This window comes from Suricata suricatta, chromosome 9, assembly GCF_006229205.1.
Source record: "Suricata suricatta isolate VVHF042 chromosome 9, meerkat_22Aug2017_6uvM2_HiC, whole genome shotgun sequence".
In the NCBI taxonomy this organism is placed as follows: Eukaryota; Metazoa; Chordata; class Mammalia; order Carnivora; family Herpestidae; genus Suricata; species Suricata suricatta.
In genome coordinates, this window is record NC_043708.1 from 12,901,160 (window position 1) to 12,925,357 (window position 24,198).

General features: G+C 45.4%; 1 protein-coding gene across 5 annotated transcripts in view; it reads right to left on the bottom strand.

The window, feature by feature from the left end:
• The window catches only part of TDP1 (tyrosyl-DNA phosphodiesterase 1), a 92,013-nt gene that overhangs the window by 4,253 nt on the left and 63,562 nt on the right, over positions 1–24,198 (bottom strand). For 2 of the 5 annotated variants that reach the window (XM_029950368.1, XM_029950369.1), the window contains exons 15-16: positions 16,935–17,037; positions 4,796–4,904 (exon numbers count right to left, since the gene is read on the bottom strand). In XM_029950368.1, the coding sequence (XP_029806228.1) occupies positions 4,796–4,904; positions 16,935–17,037 (212 nt within the window). Of the gene's footprint in view, positions 1–1,883; positions 1,960–4,795; positions 4,905–16,934; positions 17,038–24,198 lie in introns of those variants that run through there. The other 3 variants (XM_029950370.1, XM_029950371.1, XM_029950372.1) reach the window with 3 other exon arrangements.

A 24,198-nucleotide genomic window follows, 5' to 3' on the forward strand; every position in this document is an offset into this window, starting at 1 on the left:
TTTCATGTGCCTGTAGGCCATCTGGATGTCCTCTTTGGAGAAGTGTCTGTTCATGTCTTCTGCCCATTTCTTCACTGGGTTATTTGTTTTGTGGGTGTGAAGTTTGGTGAGTTCCTTGTAGATTTTGGATACTAGCCCTTTATCTGATATGTCATTTGCAACTATCTTTTCTCATTCTGTCAGTGGCCTATTAGTTTTCTTGTTTCCTTTGCAGTGCAGAAGCTTTTCATCATGATGAGGTCCCAAGAGTTCAGTTTTGCTTTCATTTCCCTTGCCTTTGGGGATGTGTCGAGTAGGATATTGCTGCGGTGGAGGTCTAGGAGGTTTTTTTCCTACTTTTTCCTCGAGGGTTTTGATGGTTTCCTGTCTCACATTCAGGTCCTTCAGCCATTTTGAGTTAATTTTTGTGTATGGTGTAAGAAAGTGGTCTAGTTTCATTCTTCTGCATGTTGCTGTCCAGTTCTCCCAGCACCACCTGCTAAAGAGGCAGTCTTTTTTCCATCGGACACTCTTTCTTGCTTTGTCAACAATTAATTGGCCGTACATTTGTGGGCCCAGCTCTGGGTTCTCTATTCTAGTCCATCCGTCTCTGTGTCTGTTTTTGTGTATAAGGCAATTTCAAAAGCTAAGCTGGGGTGCCTGGGTGGCTCAGTCGGTTGGGCGTCCGGCTCTTGATTTTGGCTCAGGTCATGTCTCACAGTTCGTGAGCTCAAGCCCCGTGTCACGTTCTGTGCTTACAGCGTGCAGCCTGCTTGGGATTCTCTCTCTTCCTATCTCAAAGTAAATAAATTAAAAAAAAAAAGCTAACTAGAAGTTTGGGGTCAGCCTTCTGTTTGTACAATGAAACAAAAGTAGATTTTATGAAAGGAGATCATCAAAAGCAGGTCTAAAAACCTTTTCTAGTTCTCTCATTTAGAACAAAGTCCTCATTTCTAAAGAGCTTTCAAAAACAGGTCCTTAGGGGCACCTGGATGGCTCAGTCAGTTAAGTGTCTGACTTCAGCCCAGGTCATGACCTCACAGTTCATGAGTTCGAGCCCCACATCAGGCTCTGTGCTGACAGCCTGGAGCCTGCTTCAGATTCTGTGTCTCCCTCTCTCTCTGCCCCTCCCCTACTCATTCTCTCTCTCTCTCTCTCTCTCTCTCTCTCAGAAATACATAAACATTAAAAAAATTTAAAAAAATTAAGTATATCAATGATTTTAAGTGACTTCTTTCGCATTTTCTTTGAATTAGAAAGTTGAATCAGCTGTTTCCCTTTCAAAAAATACTTTATGAATCTGTCTCTACTATTTAGCAATAATTCTGATAGGTCTAGACTGAAGTTTATTCCTAAACTGTCTGAATTCAAGAAATTATTGCAAATGAATCAAACAGTAGGGTAAGTGGTTAAACTATATGGGAACCAACGGTTTAAAGTGCTTGAGGGGCGCCTGGGTGGTTCAGTTGGTTAAGTGGCTGACTTCGGCTCAGGTCATGATCTCATGATTTGTGGGTTCAAGCCCCACGTCGGGTTCTATGCTGACAGCTCAGATCCTGGAGCCTGTTTCAGATTCTGTATCTCCCTTTCTCTCTGCCTGTCCCCCATTCGTGCTCTGTCTCTGTCTCAAAAATAAATGACCCCCCCAAAATAAAAAATAAAGCACTTGAGAGAATTAATCATATACTACATATGTGCTTAATCTAGATCATGCACATCTCAAGTGCCAAGGTTTTAAAGACCTCTTCAAATGAACAATTACATACACAGCTAATTAGCTTAGTTCTACATACTTAAAACTTAAAATCTGAAATATACTAAACTCACAAAAGGTATATACAACTTGGCAAATACCACCTTAAGCAAATGATCAATACTGACTTCATCAGTAATCTGGTAATTACCTTGTGGCTCCTTATAGGATGTACCAAGCAAAACATCTCCTCCGTGGTATTCTTGGCCAGAATGCATAACCTGGATCTGCTTGTGAGGAAACAGCGAACTAACCAAATGTACGATGCCCTTCACGGACTATGAAATAACTGGCCTGTGAGGGGCGCCTGGGGGGCTCAGTCGGTTAAATGTCTGACTTCGGCTCAGGTCATGATCTCATGGTTTGTGAGTTCAAACCTTGCATCGAGCTCTGTGCTGACAGCTCAGAGCCTGGAGCCTGCTTCAGATTCCATCTCTCTCTCTCTCTGCCCCTCTCTTCCTCATGCTCTCTCTCTCTCTCTAAAATAAACATTACAGCACCTGGGTGGCTCGGTTGTTTAAGCATCTGACTTTGGCTCAGGTCATGATCTCACAGTTTGTGGGTTTGAGCCCAGAGCCTGGAGCCTGCTTTGGAATCTATGTCTCCCTCTCGCTCTCTGACACTCCTATACCCATGCTCTGTCTCTGTCTCTCAAAAATGAATAAACATTAAAAAAATGTTTTTAAATAACTAAACATTAAAAAGAAATAATTGGCTTGTGCTCAGCAAACTGTCACTATCATAAAACAAAAAGTCTCTGGAACTATTCCAAATTAATGGAGACTGATGGCCAAATAGGACATGTAACCAGGAACTTCCCTTTTGCTCTAAAGGACATTACTGGGACAACTGATGAAATTCAAATAAACTGTGTAGATGACAGTACTGAGTCAATGTTAATTCCTGATTTTGATAACTGTACTATTGTTATGTAAGAGTATTTTAAAGAAATATATATAGAAGTATTTAGAGATTACAAACATCATGTTTGCAATTTTCTCTCAAATGGATCAGAAAAAAGTTAACACAAGAAAGATATATAAATATTCTAAAACACTGACATCTAAAACCTGGGTGAAGAAAATATAGGAATTCATTGTACTTGTAACTTTTTTCTAAATCTAAAATGTCAAAAATTCAAAGAAAAGAATATTACAGTTGACCCTTTGAACAACACGGGTTTGAACTGCACGGGTCCACTTAAACGGAGTTTTTCCAGTAAATATACACAGTACGCTAAGTGTACTTATGATTTCTTTCACATTTTTTCTTGAGCTTCCTTGATTCTAACAATGCAGTGTAGAATACATATACAAAATGTGTGTTCATCAACTCTTCATGCTCTCAGTAAGCTTCTGGCCAACAGTAGGCTACATTAATAGTTAAGTTTTTGGAGAGTCAAAAGCTATATGTGGATTTTCTTTTTATTTTTAATTTTTTAACGTTTTTATTTATTTTTGAGAGAGAGAGAGAGACAGCATGAGTGAGGGAGGAACAGAGAGAGAGAGGGAGACACAATCTGAAGCAGGCTCCAGGCTCTGAGCTGTCAGCACAGAGCCCAACGTGGGGCTCGAACTCACAAACCGCAAGATCATGACCTGAGCTGAAGTCAGATGCTTAACCGACTGAGCCACTCAGGTGCCCCCTATATGTGGATTTTCAATGGCACTGGGAGTCGGGGCCTCTAACCCCTGCAGTGCAAGGGCCAACTGTATACACATACCCTATGTATTTTTAAAAAGCAGGGAGAGGGGGAGGAAAAAAGATCACTTAATACAACGTAACTAAAGCCTCCGAATCTCTGTATGTTCCATTATTTTTAAAGGAATTTTTAAGTTATTTTGAGAGAGAGAGCGTGAGCAAGCACCCACGCACATGCAAGCAGGGGAGGGGCAGAGAGAGGGACAGAGAGAATCCAAGGAGGCTCGGAGCTGTCAGCACAGAGCGAGGCCCGAGGCTCGATTCCAGCAACCATGAGATCATGACCTGAGCTGAAATCGAGAGTCCGATACCCAACTGCCTGAGCCACCCAGGCGCCCCTGGGGAATGCTTTTTCTACTGGAACTGAAGGGACCCTGAGATATTTTTAAGGCTCCTCCATCTCTTTTGTTCCTGCTTTCAAAGTCCTTTGGAGATTAGGATTAAGTGGAGGGGTAGAATTCCACCCAAGGTTCTGGGCTGAGGGTGGAAAGTACAGAGCCCAAGGCCAGACTACAGTCAGTGCCCACCTCCACTAAGCTTATTCAGAATTCAGGTTTAAAATCCAAAACAGAACGGAACATGAAGCAGAGACGGGAGAAAAGCCAAAGCCACAGCATAAAGCTGGCAGGTGGAAGGAGAGGTTTTCACATCCTGAGACACTGGGCACATTCAGGGACTGTCCTGTACGGGCCAGCTTGCCTCCAAAACCACCACGAACCTGAACCAACGTTCCAGTGACTTTCTATGTTGAAAAATACGGGGTCACTGCCTTTATGAAAGTCACGGCCTCGGGGAGCCAGGACATCTCCCTTTCAAGAGGATGGCAGGTATCTGAAGTCAAACGTATTTTCATCAAAACATCAAGCCGTTATTTGTTATTTTCACGAGTGTATAGACGCCTTGTTACGTCACATTACAACAGGGCAGCTAAGAGAATTTAACTGCCTTTCATTAACCCAGAGAGTAAAGAGGTTTGCAAAAAATTGTAGATAATGCCACCTTCCTTTTTTTTTGGAAAAAAATATATAATTAGGATTATTACTATAACTTTAAAACTAAGAAAAAATTCTTGGTTTTAATTTCTAATATGGTAACTATCAATAGATATAAAAGCCCACATAATTATAATCGCTCTGTGGCCCTTCCTTAATAATGAGAGGAGTGCAGAGGAATTCTGGGAGCAATCATTTCGAGAACTACAGCTCCTGGGGCCCCAGACAGGGCAGCGGCAGGGACTCCTCACACCTGCGTTTCCAAAGTGTTCCAGGAGCTAACCGCCCACTGAGAGACCCCACGGCTCCCCGTCGGCACTGTTCTCTTCCGGTCCAGAACCCCGAGGATTTCCCTGCACCTGTGTCGCACCTTTACTTCCGTACAGCTCTGGAGGAAGATCGTACGGCACCGGAAAGGAGGACGCTGGTTCCTTGCTCCCTGAGAAGAATTTCGGTGTCACTTTGAAGCTGTCCAGGCCCTGCAGACACACAGAATCTATGATGGCACCGCGTTTTCTGGCAAGGACCGATCTCACGCAGTGATTATTATCTTTATGGGACTCACAACAAAACTCAAATTACTTCAGAGCTATTTTCAATTTGTGATAGGTCAGATATATTCACAACTCCCCTAGATTACACTTTCCTAAAAAGAAAAGGTTAACATTTAAAAAATTAAAGTGTAACAAAGATCACAGAGGTTTACTAAAGGAAATAGAGAAAAACAAATTTGGATATTATAGCCCATTTCTACTGTTATGTACAGTTTGCAAGGAGTGTGTAGATGACACTGTATATAAATACCTCAAAATACTTTCGATATTGCTATAGTAACAGGCTGCTCACTCTGGTATAAGAATAAAAGTTGCCTTCATGTATAATAAAGTGTTCCAATATAATATGATAGGACTTTGAAAACAAAAACTCTTCAAGACTCACCAAAATGGAAGGTTTATTCCAAGAACTCCGGAATAGGGAACTATTTTTAGATCTTACCGGGGTACGGATTAACGTGCTGTATCTCGGCTAATGTTTCTAACCGCAACTGCCTTCCGGCACCGGGCCTGTGCAGCAGCGCAGGTGCTTCTGTGTCCGACTCCTCCTCCTGCCTCCACACATGACCATCCTCTTCCGGTTTCCTTTATGGACGATCCTAGCACCTTGCAAGTCAGTCAGTCTGTCTCTTATCCCTTCCGTCCACACAACCAAACACACACCCACAGTCCGTAACCTAAATACCCACATAGTAAACAGTGCTAACGTCTGTGGAACAGCATAGTCTTGGTGATCACATGACTTAGCAGGCAAGGCTGCTCGTGGGCACAGAGCAGGACATGGTCAGATCAGAGTCGGGAGTGACACTGACCTGGGCCTCAGACAATCTGAGTTCTAACACTGCTCTGGCATTTACTGAGCTGTGAGAATGGCTGACATTTGCCTTTTCTCATTTAACACATTGCTTTTCAAGATTTAGAGAAAGTGAGAGAATGCACACACTTGAGCACACATGAGCAGGGTTGGTGGGGAGAGAATCCCAAGCAGGCTCCATGCTCAGTACAGAGCCCAACACGGGGCTTGATCCCATGTACTGTGAGATTATGACCTGAGCTGAAATCATGAGTCAGATGCTTAACCAACTGAGCCACCCGAGTGCCCCTCAACACAATTATTTGAGTGCCTCTTCTGTGCTGGCATCAGTGCCAGGCACTGAGTGCTTAAGAGTTAACACAAATGTCATTATCCCCGTCCTCGTGGGGTACAAAGCCTAGTGGGGAGGCAGTAAACATGCATTTATCAAAGTAAAATAACTACAATTTGTGATGAGTGCTATGAAGAAAAACAGAGGAGTACGGGAGAAAGAAGAGAAGACTTGTTTTAGACTCGGAGGAAAGAAATGATCAACAGAAGCCTCCCTAAAAAAGTGATATTTTAATTAGACTCTGAAAGAGGAGTAGGGTTAGGAGAGGTAAGAGTAGAAGGAACATTCCAGGCAGAAGGAATAGCTTCTGGAAAGGTGCAGAGGCAGCAAAGAGCTAGCATGTTCTGGGAGCTAAAAACAATGGTCAGCGGCACACCTGACCACGTATTCACTCGGGCTCAATTTCTTCGGTTGTAAAATCCGAGTAAAGCATCGGGATGCCATGGTGTTAAAATGTCTTTCGTGTCCGCACGCCGTCTTGGGGCGCAGCCGGTATTTAAACCATGCTGAGCTGCAACAGGCAGGCTAGAGGCACCTTGCCTGCTTACTCTACGGGCTTTTGCACAGAGAAAATCAATGCCCGAGTGCTCCGTGCCCACAGAGACCTACAGAAAGGAATGTGCGATGAAGAAAGGCCCAGCACTGATGGAGACGGTGACCAGTAACAGTGAAAGGCAGAAAGTGATAGCCTGCTGGACTCTAGACAGAAAAGGAAGAAAGGCCTTTAGCCAGCAGGAGGATAAGGAAAGGCTTTGTAGCAAAGATTACAGCTGGGCCTTGAGAAATTGGTGTAAGTCTGATAAACAGAGATGGCAGGAAAGAACAGCAAGGGAGACCGACATAACTCAAGGCAGAGCTGGAAAAATGCATGGCAGCCACAGCAGGGGAATGGGGAGTGAACAGCCTAACAGGGAGAGGGCTGAGGGACACTGGAGAGAACCCGCTTCGAGAACGGTCTGAACGGGAAGCAGTATGGCCATCTGTGGCTTGTACCGATTTAACTGGGCCCAACCCTGGGCCCTAGTGACTCGGGCTATCCGGGCACGGGGGCCGAGTCAGAAGCGTCAGGGAAAAGACCACCTTTCCGCTGGGGAGCTCACCTGGTAAGATGGGAGCCTCGAGCTCTCACATACTTCAAATTGAACTCTCATACTATGACCCAACCCCCTGGATTCAGCTTTGCCTGAAGTGAGGGGCTCATTCTCTATATTTGCCTTTTTTGTTATACTGTTTACGTTGGTTATCTGTCATTTAAAATCCAAAGCATGACAGGACCCCAGTTAAAGAGTGTGGTCCTTACTCTAATACACAGCGGGGAGCTGCAGGATTTTGAACTGTGAAGTTCCACTAGAAATGCACACGGGCATAGATGAGAACAGATCCGACTGGGAGTTGTTAGAGCCAGAGGACTGAGCGCGACCACTAAACCACTTGATTAGTGCGGGGTAACGGGGGATACAAATATGAAGCATCCTAACAAACGCTGAGACACAAATGAGATGAGTTTGGGAGAGTGGGGTCAGTGGAAAGAGAAGGGAATGGATTTGAAAGAGACTAAAGGTAAAACCAGTAAAAGTCAGGGACATACAAGGGTCGAGGAGGAAGGCAGCAGGGAGACCCAGGGTACTTGGGAAGGGACACTGCCACCCTACAGAGGGCTGCTGGGCCATCTCCACAAACAGTCACACTGGCGTCCGTCCTCACCTCTTACCTGAAAGTTCTAGGCCTGAGGATAATCTTAATCTATCCTTGTGCATACCATATCACTTACTTGGTGTGTGACTCTAGGTAAATTACTTAACCTTTCTGGGCATGAGTTTCCTCATCTACTAAATGGTATGTTGAAAGTAAGTCAGTTATTCAGAACAATGACTGGCACGTGGATATAAATTAGTATAGGAAGTATATATATATCTAGGGTGCTCTTGTGAGGAAATTAATCCTATTTTACAGGGGAGAAAATAAATCTGGACGTTAAATAGCTGCCCAAGGCCATTCATCTATTAAATGGTAAGGCTGGAAATCCAACCCTGACTTTCTGATTCTTAGTCTCTTGTCCTCAACTAAGCAAACAAGTGGTGTCACATTCACCCGCCAGGAAAATTTGAGAGATGATATTAAAGCATACCAACTCAGAATGCACCAAATTCTGGAAACCTCGGTTCTTGACATCTTTGAAAAGAGGCCAGAGGTTGGGAAGTGATGTTAATTTAATGACCACTAAATAGTTCACGTGGAGTTTCAGATAAAACAACTCCCCTCTTGTTTGGCGTCTGGTCTATTTCTGTTATTTTCAAATAAATCACGGCAAAGCCTTGAGAACCTTTATGGCCTGGCCCGGGTCTGACGCCCCCACGTTTTGGCACAGGCTTCCATTCCACAGGGTCTTACTGCACAGAGAAGCAGCTTTGAGCCTCCATGTCTGACAGGAACCAATATTTTGTTTCCATTTGAATGCCACTTCTGATCCAAATTCTAGGGTATTACAGGGAAAAAAAAAGTACCACTTTTCCCTTCAATCTGGGTGTCAAATAATTTGAGGCTATCTTCTAATCATCATTATTTATGTGTCACAGTGATATCCCTCAGCGCTTTATAAAACAGGAAGGCACCCTCCCAGGCACGGGTACTTAGAAGACAGTTAAGACAATGTATTTATAAAACACCAGGTGAGAGGGTGGGCAGCTATCACACTGGAGAAATTGCTGGCTTTTGCCTTCAGCTCCGGGAGGAAAAGAGCTGTTATCGCCATGATGGATTAGGGTGAGCAGCTTAGCTCAATCACACAGAACAAGAAACGTGCTCAAATTTCATTGAGAGATGTCGTTTACTTTTTAGCTACGTCCAACTAGCATCCTCAAACAGTAAAACCCTATATAAGGCATCAAGTTCTCCTGGGTAAAAGGGCAGTGTAGGGACAGTGAACCTTCTAGGAGGAGCACGTTTGATCAAAGACGGACTGACAAGGAAGTGAATGACAGGAAGATGGCAGTCCTGTCCTTCCTAAACGGCAGTATATGACCAAGTGGCATGTTTCCAGGTGGGAGCTTAGGAAACTCTTCATGGAAGACAGTAAACCCAACAGGCCCAAGAAGGGTGGGTGTGTGAGAAGCAAAGGGCTGGGTCAGTGTGGCGGGCGCTGTTCAGGAGGAGGGAAGGGGCAGCGCCCCATCGCCGTGGGTATGAGGTCAAGATTCTGATTCACCCCCGCCCTCCGCCGCGCTGCTTGGTCCACAGGCTGGCGCTGCTCCTGCTAACCGCTGGGGCTCGCTCAGCACCAGGCACTGTTCCAACAAGTTACAGGCAGAAACTCTCAATCCTCAAATGCTGCTGCCAGTTACTGCACCGTCCCCACGCAGGTAACAGGTCCGAAGGCTGACAGACTGAGCAGGACCCCAACTCCACCGTCGTTTTGGCTCTTCTAACACAGTGGCTCCCGGAGAGTTCCTTTACTTCATCTGTGGGATTTCTCCAACATGTTATTCTTTGTTGTGTCTCTTTCCACATTATTTCAGTTTCTAACAGAGGCAAAGAGTGACACGCGGCCACACAACTAGCAGTTGGTAGTGGTGCCACTAGTGTCACAGCCTGCCTCACCCACCTGCTAACAAGCACTCACAGCTGACTGGAGCCCTGGGGGCGGCGGGGGCACAGAATGGGGGCTGGGAGGCACGCCATTCCAGGTCATGGCGGGCCTCCGTGTCACACAAAGGATTCTGGATGTCATCTCGTGCACCAAGAGGAGACTGCAGGTTTGATGTCAGAGGAACACAGACCCTGGCAGGTGGGCAAAGAGAGCTTCAGAAGTGAAGCAGTAGCCAAGGTGGGGGGCAAGGAGAGATGGAACCAGTCCGGAGAAGGCGACAGGGACCTGCAGCAGCCGGCGGCAGCACTCTTGCTAGGGCAGAGGGGACAGGCTGTGGTGGCTGGGTAGGGACGGAAGAGGAGGAGGAGGAGGCCAGAATGGAGCTTTACTGGCTGAGTGGGAGAACACGAGAACAAGGGAGCTCAGGAGAAAACTCCACTTGAGACACCGCTGACCAGCTATGGCCCCCTGGGAAGCCCTGAGTCACCACCTCAGCAGAGAGCAGGTAGGCAGGGCGGTGAGGGGAGCAGAGGGGAGGGAAGTTAAGGAAGGAGCTCCTGCAAATTTCCTTAGTTCTTCCAGCCAGAGCCACAGTCCTACGAGAGGAAATACTTGTGGCATTTACCAATCTTGGGGAAAAAAAGACAATACAATAGTTTAACCAGAACAGGAAAAAAAGAGACTTAAAGACAAAGTTCTTATGCATTTGGCTGAAGCAGTTTTGATTCTGACGGCAGAAAAGAGAACCTGCTGTCTTGGGGGCAAATGAATCCAGGGCTCAGAAGGGACCGGAGCGGGCCTGAGCTCTCAGGCAAGTGCAGGAGCGCTCAGGCTACCTTTGTCCGGAGGAAACCATCTTGGATACGGCTCCCAGGCTCTCAGATGGTCATGTGCGTTACTGCCAGAGGTAAAGTATCAGGGGGGCTCGGGTCCAGCCCAGGTCAGCGCCTGACGAAGTGTGTGCTTAATAAACACCAAAATGCATGAAGTCCATCACAAAAGACTTGTATCTCCTGGATACACTCACAAATGCCTTAAGATGTGGAAGACAGCTACCAATCTTGGAAATGATCAGATCTTTCCTATATTCAAATTTCCTTGGACCTAAATGAATTAGTCAAAAAGTTAAAAACAGGGGCGCCTGGGTGGCTCAGTCAGTTAAGCCTCCGACTTCGGCCCAGGTCAGATCTCACGTTCGTGGGTTCAAGCCCCGCATCAGGCTCTGTGCTAACAGCTCAAAGCCTGGAGCCTGCGTCTGGTTCTGTGTCTCCTTCTCTCTCTGCCCCTCCCCGTCTCATGCTCTGTCACTCTCTGTATCAAAAATAAAACATTAAAAAAAATTAAAAAAAAAAGTTAAAAACACTTAAAGGGACAACCCCAATAAAAAGCATATACTTAATAAATATTAGATCCAGAAGAACAGTCTTTAAGCCCCTACTCGTTAACAATTAATAGCTGAGTGCGAGTTACTGAGTCAAATGTACACTTGGCATTAATCCCTAAAGCTCTTAAAAGTGTTCACAAAGGAAAAGTGTCGCCTACACGGCCCTCATGGAAAGCTAAGTTTATCCTGAAATGATGGGTTTACTGACTCACTCCTTTAAAGGCAGGAAAAAAGTGTGCACAAATCAATGTTTGGTTATCAGAGATTTTGCTTCCAGATCAAGCCTAGAGATTTGAAATGGCATCTTTATTATGATGAATGAAAAACAGTAGTTCTCCATTCACTATTTTTAGGCCATGAGAAATGTCCCTTTACTCAGCCGTGGTTCCTGGGGGACAGGTCCTTACGTGGCGAAGTGCTCCTTCTAGGTGACGGCCTCGGCAGGATCTGAGACCATTCAGTCTGCACCCAAAACTTGCCTGTTTGCAATGCTAAACTCAAGGCAGTGTTCTGGAACACAGGATCAGGACGGCCTACTAGACGAGGACAAAAGTGGCAACTCCGAGTGCTGATAGCTCGGGGATGTGGGTGTTCTGGACACGGAGCTCTGCCTAAGAAGCACGAAGGTGGGCTGATCCCAAGAAACCGGATTCTGGATGATGTCCAGCCGGAGAAATGGCTACAGAACTGGCTACTAAGTCAGTCTATTTAGCAAACTTGTAACGGAAAACATTAAAAGGCAGGTCTTGCTAGTACGGAAGAGGGAAGCATAAGGCCTCATTTTGCAACAAACTGCGTTCTCATCAGGAACCATTTGAGATTAATGGACACAGAAACTTTAAGGACATCTATTAAATACACAGGGCCTGGCATTTGTGAGTACAGCAATGGACTGTTAAGTGTACGTGTGCACGTGTGCCCGAATTAGGGGAGTGATTCTGTGCGCGTACTACTCACGAACATATTCGAACACCTATCACACACGACAGCCACTGTGCTAAATCTATGTGGTGTCCAGAGCTACTGATTTGCACGTTTGTTCTCCTCACAGAAAGGACACTGTGCACTCCAGGAACTTGAAGGAAGTGACATCAACTAACAGATGTGCCAAGCCCCATGAGAAAGCGGCTCAGAGTCTAGTCAAAGAGACGCTCAAGTAAAATGACAACACGAGGGATATGTGATGAGCCAAGGTTCTAGAAAGCTGTGGGATGCACAGGGCGGGGGGCACCTGGAGTGCAGACAGCGGAGGCAGGTGGGTTTAGGGTGTAGGGGTGCTGTTCCTGATACAGATCAAGGCTGGTGAAAGACGCTAGGACAGTTTTCAGGTGTCTACTTGACTGGGCCCCTGGATGCCAGACCACCAGTGAAACATCACTCTGGCTGTCTCAGAGGGGGTTTCTAGATGAGATTAACATCTGAATCCGTGGACTGAATAAAGACTGTCCCCCACCCCGCAATGTGAGTGGCCACCCCCCGATGTAACCAAAAAGGCTGAGGAAGGGCAAATTTGCTCTCTGCTGGCTGGGACACAGGGCTTCTCCCAAACTCAGTCCGGGATCGAAAGCATCAGCTCTCCTGATCCTCAGGCCTCCAGACTCAGCCTGGAAGTATACCAACAGCTCTCCTGGGTCTCCGGCTGGCAGATGGCTGACGCTGGGACTTCTTAGTCTTCAAACTGAGCCAATCCCTCACAATAAATCTCTTTCTATATGTATCTACATATATCCTTTTGGTTCTGTTTCTCTGGAGAACCGTAACACAGATGGGCTCGGCTCGCAATGGGAACTAGTAGTTCTACGTGGCTGGAACATGAAGGGCCAGAGACAGAGAAGTGGTCAGGCCTGAGCAGTCAGGGGTCAGGGCCTGAAAAGTAGGCCACGCTAAGGAGTCAGAGTCTGGCTTCTATCTTACAAGATGTAAAGGTGGGTGACATAACCTGACGTGTGGTCTACAAAGACATTCTGGCAGCTGGGGGAGAGCGGCCTGATGGTGGTAGAAGGACACCACGGCAGGAAGTGGCCGGCCCCAGTCACAGTGGCAGCAGGAATGCCAGAAGTGACCCATGATCAAGCAGCATAAGGAAGTAGCATTCAGCTCTAAGCCTGGGTGCAACGAGGGGTCAGAAATTGCACGCTTTGAGCTGGGATGATGGGGTGAAGGGTAATGTAATCATTAATCAAATTTTTATAGCATAGTTTATGTGATCAAGAGCGTTTTGAGATCTACAAGGCCCTTATTATCCTCGAGTACCTTCTGAACAATAGAACTTAAATTATCATGATTGGAGATGTATTTTATAAGCTTCGAATTCTCTGACAATTGGCCTGATGAGATCACTAACACTGCTTAAAACCCTGGCAGCCCTCTGCGGGACAACGTGGGACAAAGGACCGCTCTAGCGGGCCCTGCCTGCCAGTCTCCTTCCAAACAGGCGTCCAATCTCAAGGCCTTGGCCCACATCCCAGGCCCACGGAACGGCCTATTTCTCACATGTAACACGCACTGTTCTCGCTGGCTAGCAGCGTCCTCTCTCCTGATGGCAGGCTGAGCTCATCCTCGTTTTTCAAGACCCAGGTCAGATATGGTGTCCTTCAAGAAGTCTTCCCCGGGGCCCCCAGGTCTCCTCTCAGAGTCTTTATATTTTGAACCCCACGCACCATAGTTCTCACATGTACTATAATGGCTTGTCTGCTTCCTGAACTTATCCATGAGCTTCATGGGAACGAAGACTCCACCTCGTTCCTCCTCCTGTCCCCAGGGCTCCGGACTGCAGGCGCGGGGAGCTGGCGGAGCTGAGCAGAGGGGCTGCACGGTCCTCCCCGGCAGCCAGTATGCTCAGTTATGAGCCGGGGATGCAGTCTGAGGAGGGAGCCATGGAACTGTCGTACTAGACAGCTTCCCCTTCAGAAGCTGAGTGTCTCCTCCCATGTTTGAATTACCTCAGCAAAATGACAAATCACCTCATGGTACAGATGTCTGGGTTACCCTCAGAGTCAAAACCGTGCATGTTAATTCTGTGAAGAGCAAGCAAGGGTCCGCTGGTTTTTCAGAAACTTCACAGACCAGTAAGTGAGACAGATGCAGTGATAAAGCAGCTCAAGGACAAGGTCTTCTATGTTGCAAAATTCCCTGACGTGGTTTTATGCAGACGGATAAAACACACACCCACTCCCTTCCAGGTGAAACCGTCTGGCAGTAGCTACTTCTGGGATGGCTTCCTAACTCATAACAATCTGCCCTTCTCTGGAACCGGGCCACTACTGGGGACAGGCTCAGGACAGTGGAGAGGCGCGGAAGGCAGACTACACTCGAGCTACCTGTGCACGTGGGACGGCTGGCAAAGGAGCGGAGCAGCCACGGTGGGGGAGTCGGCAGCGGCAGCAACGCAGACGGGCGGGGGGGCTTCGGTGTCCCTGGGGCGGCCCGGCTCCACCCTCCCACGTCTCCGCTGTGCCACTGACGCCATGACACTCCCGTCACATCTTTTCAGAAAACTCCCCCTTCCGTGGGCTTCTAGGAGCTCAAGGTGGCTTCTGTCAAGAGCACTGAAAAGGATCCGAATATCCATTTTCCACCCTTTGGGTTCTGCTCACTCAGGCCAGGGACTTCTCTCACAGATCATAGCTCCTAGGGCACACCGGGATATTTCTCAACGGAAGTGCCTTTTTTAAATGACCTTCTAGCTCAACTTGACTAGTAGGCTCCTCGGGAGGGCGAGGTCAAGCACTTCGGTGTACTGTCCACATACCTCATTTTGGCACCTTGCCCAAATAATTTATGGTTCAGTGAAGGAACAGACAATCTACGCAGAAATGGCTGATGACAAGACAGTGACAGTCGGGGGTCCTCACTATGTTATGTAAGAAGCCTGCTGTAAAGCACTTTTCTAGGATCTGAACCTCCGGACAAGCCAAGGAATCCGGATTGCTGGATGAAACCTAATCTTTTTAGTTACTATGTTAATTACATGGTCACCCTGCCTGGGGCCTCACTCGTGGATCTGCTGGCCTAGCACGGTGGCGGTGGGGGTTCCGTTTTTTATATTCCTGTCTGATAGTCTTTATAAACGACTGAATCTCTATTTTATCTAGGACATGCTGTAATGGGGCTCTTTCTTATTTCAACAGTATAGAAGAAAGAGTCTAATTTGGGTATTCTAAATGACTATGCCTATTTTTTCCCTCTATTAGCCATGTCTAATGTACAGTCAGAAACAGAATCAGAAGTAAAATTAGGAGCTTAGAAGGGTCTAGAAGACCTGAGGCACAATATCCTTCTTTCCTATTGCCATTTTCATGATGAGGAATTGAGTCAGAATATTAGAAACAATTAGAATTTTGCAAAGCCAAACAAGAATGACATGGAACTTATTCCATTGCTTAAATTATCACTGGGAGATAATCTTGGCCTTAGTTCAAAGGAACAGTCGCTAAGTCACAGCACATTACTGCATATTATTACCCTCGTGCTGTGAATTTACTACTTCCCTGTGATAATGCTGAGCATCACAGGAGGGATCACTGAGAGACTGTGGTCTCCAGGCGGGAACCCGGCTGGCTGTGGAACCCTAGGGAAGTCACAGCCTTGTCTGCAGAAAAAGGGGAATCATCTGCCTCCAGGGATATGGAGGAGGAAGTCTCCAGCTACAAGCAGTATTAGGATCTGCTCTGACTCTGTAGGAAAGAAATAAGATGTGCTAGAATCTTCTATCCCCCTCTGGAGAGGCCTATTTGACAGTCTTGTAGTAAAACCTGTCTACGCTGGAGAAGAAAAGGATGGATACAGGTTGACGAAGCATAGAGGGAGAAAAGAACTTTTCGCCAGAGTGGGGAGGGGACAGTGTGGAGGACACCTGGACAGGTTGGAGGTGCTTGCTCTCTGGCATGCCTGAAGACTACGTGTCACACGAGTCTGGACTGAAGCCTGAGAAAGAACAAGAAAGCAGTGCCCCTTTCACTGAATCTTCTGGTCTAGTCCATGTGGTCCATGTGGTGCTGCATCAAGTGTGTATTTATTAGAAGCTCAAGCATAGCAGATGGCGAACAAAAGCATTAGCCATCTTATCGTGGGGGCAGTTCTGACTGCGTGCCACCAAGTATGTGAGGGGCGAGACAGGTGGTCTTGGGGTCTGTATGTCTCTTAGAGGGACAAGGTCTCTCTGGGCCAAAAGGGATTTTAGTATTTTGTTAGAAATCAGGGGCTGTACACCAGTCCCAACATGAAAACCGGCCACCTGTCTGGTGTTCAGTTGCAGAAACAGAGCTGTTCCAAGCTGGGAGGCGAGTGGGCTGTGCCAGACACTTCGAGAGAGTCACGCCTTCCAACACGCTGTGTACCTTGGGGGCTTACCGGCTAGTCCGACTGCACAGGTCCCGTGACCCCCAAATTCCTACTTGAGCCGCTGTTGTGAGCTGCCCAGACTTGCCCTAACCTGGGGTGCCCTTCCCCCTCCTCCCTAGTTAGCCTAAACCCTCAGTATTCTTCAAGCCTTCCAGCCTCCAAAGAACCTCCTCCAAAGGAATGTCTTACTCTTGGCTGAGTCATCCCTTTGGTGACCTGTCACTACCGCCTTGTATTACATCTTCACATTGTGTTTCACAGTCTTAAATACTGTTATTAACTTTACGCAAACCAACGACCCGCAAGCTCTCAGCAGGCACACCCTGAGAGCAGCAATCTGGTTGCACCCAGAACAGTGAATGAGGCCAGCAGTCGAGAGCACAGGCTCCAGGTTAGAACCCCGGCCTCCGGCACGTCACTGGGACCAAAGGAAGAGAACATAAAAACCCAACTTGTTCCACAGGCAACCACTGAGGCGGTTTCAAGCGTGAACTTACAAACGCCGATGGCAAGAAAAGGACCCCAAGCTCATAGGAACGGATCATCAGCTGGGCGCCATTCTTCTCTAAGGCTCCCCAGGCGGCCTTGGACAGATTCGCACTGCAGGGACAAGGACACAGAAAGGGCTGACTCGGTGAGGCGTTTCAGGGCAGGTCAGACTTCACAGCTGCAAGAGCACTGGTCCAAAACACAGATAGCTGCAATCACATTCATTCAGCTTTTGGCAGAATTCTGCATTTTTTAGAAATGGAATATTACATCCTGCTGGGCTATAAGCCCCAAGATTGATCTAACTGTTAATCTGGGACAGCTTCACCCTCATATCTGTGTTTTCCCCAAGGACAGTGATTAAAATAATCATTCTCTCTTACATTATTTTCTTCTGTCCAAACCCATTTCTTTCCTCAACTCTGGTGTAGCCACGGTGCCTGGCTGTGTTATTTAACAAAGTAGCATAAGGCAGTGTAAAAAAAAATTGTATCAGTATAATCTTATGTAGTATCTTAAGCTTAAAAACACTCCTTTTTTCTGCCTTTATTTTGGGGCAGGAAGCACTAATTTCTACTTTCAATCTAAAGAAAACTGAGGGCACCTGACTGGCATTTGTATTCACAGAGAAATGGTGTGTTCAGAATCATGCAGAGTGGTGGGTATGCCAAAAATCGCAGGATGCAGCAGAAGGAATGAGCCTCAGAACTGCCCGGGCAGAGGTGCCAAGATGCCGTGAGGACGCTCGGGACCAGACCTCAGCTCTGCGGCACGCTCTCTAGAAACATGCTCTCCTGCACCAAACCGGGCTGAGAACTCCCACTCGCCACTTAACTCATGTAAACTCCTCATCAACGGGTTTTTCCTCAATGAGGCTCACCTGAATTCTACTTTGTTTTTAGAATATGGAATATTCTCAGCTATTCAGACCCTTAGAGCCTGACTTCATGGACAGAATTATTTCAAGATTCATTCACCGAGGCATCAAGTATGCTTCTGAAAGCGGGCCCTGAGCTGCCGTAACAGGAATCAGACAATCAAAGAGAACCAGTTTCCAAGTAAGGTGAGAAGGTGTGATCTCTATTCAGGGAACAGATAAGGACTATGGAAATCAGAGCTAAGAAAACTATTAACACAACTAAGCTAACTTACAGTATACAGACAGACATCCCTACTTCTTTAACGGACTGTGCCAAGAGCAAGAAACTAAACTTGGATGCTCACGGCCACCATCACGAATACCACGGTCTGTGATGGATCACCAAGACGGACAAGGCAGAGGAAGTGGGAAGGTGACAATAAAGTGGTACGCTGACCCTAGGAAAATGGTGCTCTTTTCATTTCCAAAATGACAGCTTGCTTTTAGGTCTCTCACCCATGAGTAAAACACAGTGACCTCCTGGGAAGCCCCAGGTCTAACGGCAGAACCGGTCAGTGAGTGTGAGGTCGAAGCAGTCTCCCTTTGAACATCTCCCCCACTTTCTATGTTCCCGTCTGACTGCTCCCTTGACTTGCAGCATCTAACCGTTGCAGGCCAGAGGTTCCTTCTGGAAGGCCTGTTTTCACTCTTCACTAGTCACATTTTCTTCTAGATTCCAAGACCTACGGCTTATTCCGAAGTCAAGATCAATGGAGCAGCTCAGTCGGTTAAGTGGCCAACTTTGGGTCAGATCATGACCTTATGCTTCCTGAGTTTGAGCCCCTATCAGGGTCTGTGCTGAGAGCTCAGAACTGGGAGCCTGCTTTGGATTCTGAGTCTCCTTCTCTCTCTCTGCCCCTCCCTGGCAATGCTCTGACTCTCTCAAAAATAAACATTAAAAAATAAAAATAAGTTAATAAAAAAGAGATTAACGAAGACTATGAAGATCCCTCTTCAGATGGTTTCCTCCAACCCCTCCTTTGTATTTAGCTTTTTGTAGAATTTAAGCATCTGGAACCTCAAAGTATATCCTTTATATTTAAACTGAAAGTCACTTGTAGGCTGTTTAGGTGGTAAGTATTCCTTGAAAGAGCATCTTTAACGATTTTTTAAAAATATCTGAATACACTCTGGATCACTGGTACCCAGAGCAACCAGAACAAGGGGTATTTTCCCCAAACAATAACCCTGCCTGCAGTATGTGTGGTGTAGACAGGTACCTATATGTGTCCAGCAGAAACCCAGGCACAGGGGACACCACAGGGTTGCCTATGGCAAGCTCTTTTGCTCCCGAAACTCCAAACGAGTTATAGCTTTTCCCTTCCACTCAGGATCTATGCCCATTGCCGGTCTTGGCTTCTTGCTGTGGTGACTGCCATTATCAAGTTCATTTCTACCTTGTTCTCTTTGTTCTTTCAGTTTTCTTCTGATTCCTACTGGACATCAGTAGGACATCCTCTCCCCTCCTCTCCCCTGCCAATGCTCAGGTCTATTTTGTTGTTGTTGCTGGGGGTCAAATGATGTTTCATCAAAGAGGCTTGAGTTTTTAATTTACTTATATTCTTGGGAGTATGGGAGGATTTCCGTACTGCTAAGTAAAGGTGAATAAAACAGTGGCTTCTGGGGGACAGGCATGCAGCAGTCACAGTTCAACCAGAGAAGCAGAACCACTAGAGGAGTTTGTACAAATATGTATGATTTACAGGAACTTGACTTACATAATTGCAAGAGCTTTTAACAAGGAGCTAAAGCCACGAGTAGAGACTAAAACCATGTCTGTTCATGTTGCCTCTGGCATTGGGGATGTAGGTGTCCTGTAGAAGCCGGGCCCTTCGCCTCTTGCCAACAAAGTGAGCTGGCTCAAAATGATGACATGTGGGTTATGAAAAGGGCTGCCTTCCCCTCTGTCCTCCAAATCTCTCCAACAACCTCCTCCTCTGGGGCGTACCCCAACCAGAAACTTACAAGGGAATTCTGGAAAACGTAGTTCAGCCTAAGCATACAGATACATTACAAAGCCACCACAGGATAGGATGTCTGTTCCTGAGTGCCCATCTAAGCTATCAATGGTCAGTTATTCAACTAGGCCATGTAGAGGCCCCTTAATGACAGAGCCCATCAGGTGGTAGATCACTCTGCCATAGCTTGTAAAGCATGCCTGCTAATTAGAGACCTGATCTCAGTCCCTAAAATGGACATTTTGCCCAAGACTTAAACCTTTAAAAGTAAGTTTAAACTGGTAATGTGTAACGAAGCTCCTAAAGGAAAGCATCGGAAAGCTCAGGCAAGCACCTAAGGTGCATGGAGAAGGCAGGCAGGCCAATGCTGAGAACAGATCCCCGGACCCTCAATCGGGGAAGAGGATCTCTGTTGCGGCTTCCCCACTAGCAGCAACGTGCCAAGGCGCTCTTCTTCCCAGGCCTTCCTTTCTTGTCTCTAGAACGGGGGGGTTTTGGTCCACGAGCTCATAATCCCTTCTGGACAACAGTCTACAATGACTAGACACGTCCACGTCCACATCTAACTAGGTAGCTGCCCTCCCCCTCCGTATTCCCACCAGAAAGAATTGATGGTTTTCCCTGGGAGCTCACTGCCGAGGAATGTTGATCTCCACGTTCACGGTACCATGCTGGGGAAACAGCCATGCAACAACAGAGAAGGGAGCAAAGAAGGTGACCTCTGGGACAATCCGGCTTCCTGCATCTTTCAAAGCCTAAAATCTGCCATCTCCAAGCCTGGCCTGAGCACTTGGCGTGAGCGGCTCACTGAGTTTACTTTCAAGATTCAGAACTTTATTTATATATTTTCATTTTTACTTCAACTATTGTTGACAGATCAATTTGAGTATATGACAGTGATTTGACAATTACATACATTACAAAGTGTTCGCCATAAGAAATAGAAGTTTAGATTTTGTTAGAAGGTGTACCAAAACTCAAGGATGACTGTTACGGAAACATGTGTCACTGAAAACATTTCTTCATCATTAGCCCTTAATCTAGGCAGCAGCTGCAAAGAGTACAGACAGAGCTAACAGGCCGAGCCTTTAGCCACACATCTTAGACGAACGGGGGTGGGGAGCACGGATACTTTCACAGGCAGATGCAATAAACAGACTGTTGGCAGTAGATGTGAGAGATGTAGACAGAAAGGCTGTGTGATAAGGAGGGAAAATGACGAATTCTAGCTAATGCTGCTGTCACTCCTGTCCTGAAATTCTGCAGGCAGTATGCCTGTCCCCCCACCCCACCCATCTTCTCTTCTGCGTTTGCTGGTCTTCTTGTATTGCCCTAGGGCTCTGTTGCTTTCTATGTACCGAACAAGTTTCACAAGTGATATGGAAAGATACTCACTATGAAGATTCACATTGTATATAGGTATACACAAGGAAGTAAGGATTTTGACTGTCAAATATCCTAAAATTTTTTTTCCCATTTAGATGGTCACCAACAATGTAAAAGAGATTTTCTTATAGATCCTTCAGAACACCAATGGGTATCAATGAAGATTTTTGCTAAATAATAGGCAAAATAGATCTAATTGTAATCTGATTTCTAATTACTAGTGGTGTACAGTATTTCTAACCATATTTATTGAACACCTAGGTTTAATTCTGGGAATTAACCATTTTAAAATCGTGTTGTCTTTTTTATTGATACACAGTAAGCATTAGTTTCCGATTGCTGCCCTAACTGCCATAAATTTAGGGGCCAAAAACAGCACGAATTTACTATCTTACATTTCTGGAGATCACATGTCTGAAATGGGACTTGCTGAACTAAAATCGGGGCGGGGCAGGCTTGTGTTTCTTCTGGACACTCTAGGGAAGAATTCATTTCCTCGCCTTTACTAGTTTTTAGAGGCCACCTACATTCTGTGTGTCTCCATACCTCCACCCTCTGAGGCCAACCAGGCCAGCGGCCATACTGTCTTCATTCTGGACCTCTCCCTCCTCTGCTTAGGGGCGCCTGTGGTTACACTGAGCCATTTCAGCTCACCTCTAACGTTATAAGGTCGGCTGATTAGCAAATGACTCCATCTGCTACTTTCACGAGCTCCGTGACTTCGGGCATCTTTGAGGAGCCATTATTTTACCTCCCAGAGCTTATAATTGTATGTATTGTAATTATTTATTACAATTACGCTGCAAATGTTCTGCCGGTTTGTTAAAGTTATCTATGAAAATCCTTTGTATTTCAGGTCTTACTTGCTTTTTTCCCTTTTTGAGAAAAGAGGAGGAGTTATCCAAGTTGGAATTTTTCCCTTTACATTTTCTGAGTGTGAGGTCTTGTTTAGAAAGACTTCATCCATCCTCAAAGGTTGTCTTCTGATGAAATTAGTTTGTAAAATATTTTTGACACCCAAAAGCCCATCAATTTTTTTTTGGTCAAGGGCATTTTTTTTGTGCTACCTACTAATCTTTGTCTTCTACAATGTCATGAGAATATTCTTCAGTTTTCAAGGCATAGTTTTAGCTTTCTCACTTAGGTCTATCATCCATTTGTAATTAATTTGTTTATGGCCTAAGATAGGCCAAGGCTTCTTTATTCTGCACGGATATCCAAATGCCTTACCACCATTTACTGAAAACAACAACCTTCCTCCAGGTGCCTTTATCAAAAGTCTCTGATTATATCTACTTCTGGACTCTATTCCATTGATCAGAATATCTATTCTTACACTAATACCAGTCTTACTCCCGTTTTATGCCAAGTCTTCAAATCAAGTACTGTAAATACTCTTCTTTAAAACCATCTTGGCTATTTTAATCCTTGGTATATACCTGTACATTTTAAAAATTGTTTCTTAATGTTCATTTTTGAGAGAGGGAGAGAGAGTGAGCGAGCAAACGTGCGCGAGCGTAGGGGAGGGGGAAAGAGAGGGAGACACAGAATCTGAAGCAGGCTTCAGGTTCCGAGCTGTCAGCACAGAACCCGATGTGAGGCTTAAACCCACAATCCATGAGATCATGACCTGAGCCGAAGTGGGTCACTTAATCGACTGAGCCACCCAGGACCCCCAATATACATGCAAATTTTGAATCAGCCTGTTCTTCTCTAAAATTGTTTTGCCTATGCATTTCCAAATTTTAGAATCGGCTTGATTTTGTACAAAAACCCTGCTGGGATTTTGATCAGGATTGTAATGAAATCTATCAAAGAAGCTGGGAGCAACTGATGTCAATATTGAATCTTTTAATCCATGAACACGTTATATCTTCATGTATTTAAATTCTTTCAACAGTGTTTTACATATAGCTTTCAGTGTAGATGTTTTACATAGCTTTTGTTAATTTTTAGCCATTTGATGCTTTTGATGGTTTTTAACTCCTTAGAAGGTTATTATTTACAACTTACAAATAAAGATAGGTGTACTTCCTTTATGATGTTTATACCTTCAAATTTCAAAAAAAACCCAACTCATTTAGTCTTCAATCTATCATCCATTCAGAAGGCTTCTCTTCATACCACTATACGGCAATCATTCAAAGTCACAGAAATCCTTCACAGTACCAAATCCGATGGAAACTTCTTTGACCTCATCTTATTCGATCTCTTAGCAGCATGGATCTTTCATACCCCATCCAGAATCCTCCCTTTAAAAGGAGGCATTTTTCCTTGAGTTCTTTGGTTTTCTACTTTTAAACTCTCTGGTCACTTCTACCTGACCTCTAAATACTGGAATGCCAGGAATGTGTCCTACACTGTGTCAAAAATTTAAAAACATTGGTTCCAGGTTCTTGAAAAGACAGGCAGAAACAAAATCTGGAGATGCAGAGGTCCACTCAGACCACAGAAGATTCTTACAGTTAAAGTTTCAATGAAGAGATAATTAATCCCCCAAATTTCACAACAATAAGCACACAATCCCAATTTATCACGAGCAGAAGTCAACAGAAAATCATTAGATTTCCAAGAGCTTCAGATAATTGATTAGACGGTAACTTAAAATTAAATGTATTTAAAATTATTTGAGAGTAAAATATAAAATGAAACAAAAATGCTCATGTGACAACAGCATTAATACACAGCATCTACATTACATTAAACCCACTGTTTAATCCCTTTTTATCTTTTAATTCTATTAATTCTCATTCTAAACTATTAGATTTCTATACCTATAGTATATCTATACTATTATCCTAATTTAACTGAGGAGAAAAATCGAAGTTAAATAATTTGCTCATGGTTTTGCAGGTAGTAAGTGATGAAGAATGTGAACCCTGCAGCCTGACTCTAAGTTCTAAACCACAAAGCATACTGTATTTTACAAGGCCCCAAAGTGAAAAATACAGCCACTGAAGTCAGAAATTCAATTGATACATAAAATAACATAGCAATTGCACCTAAAAA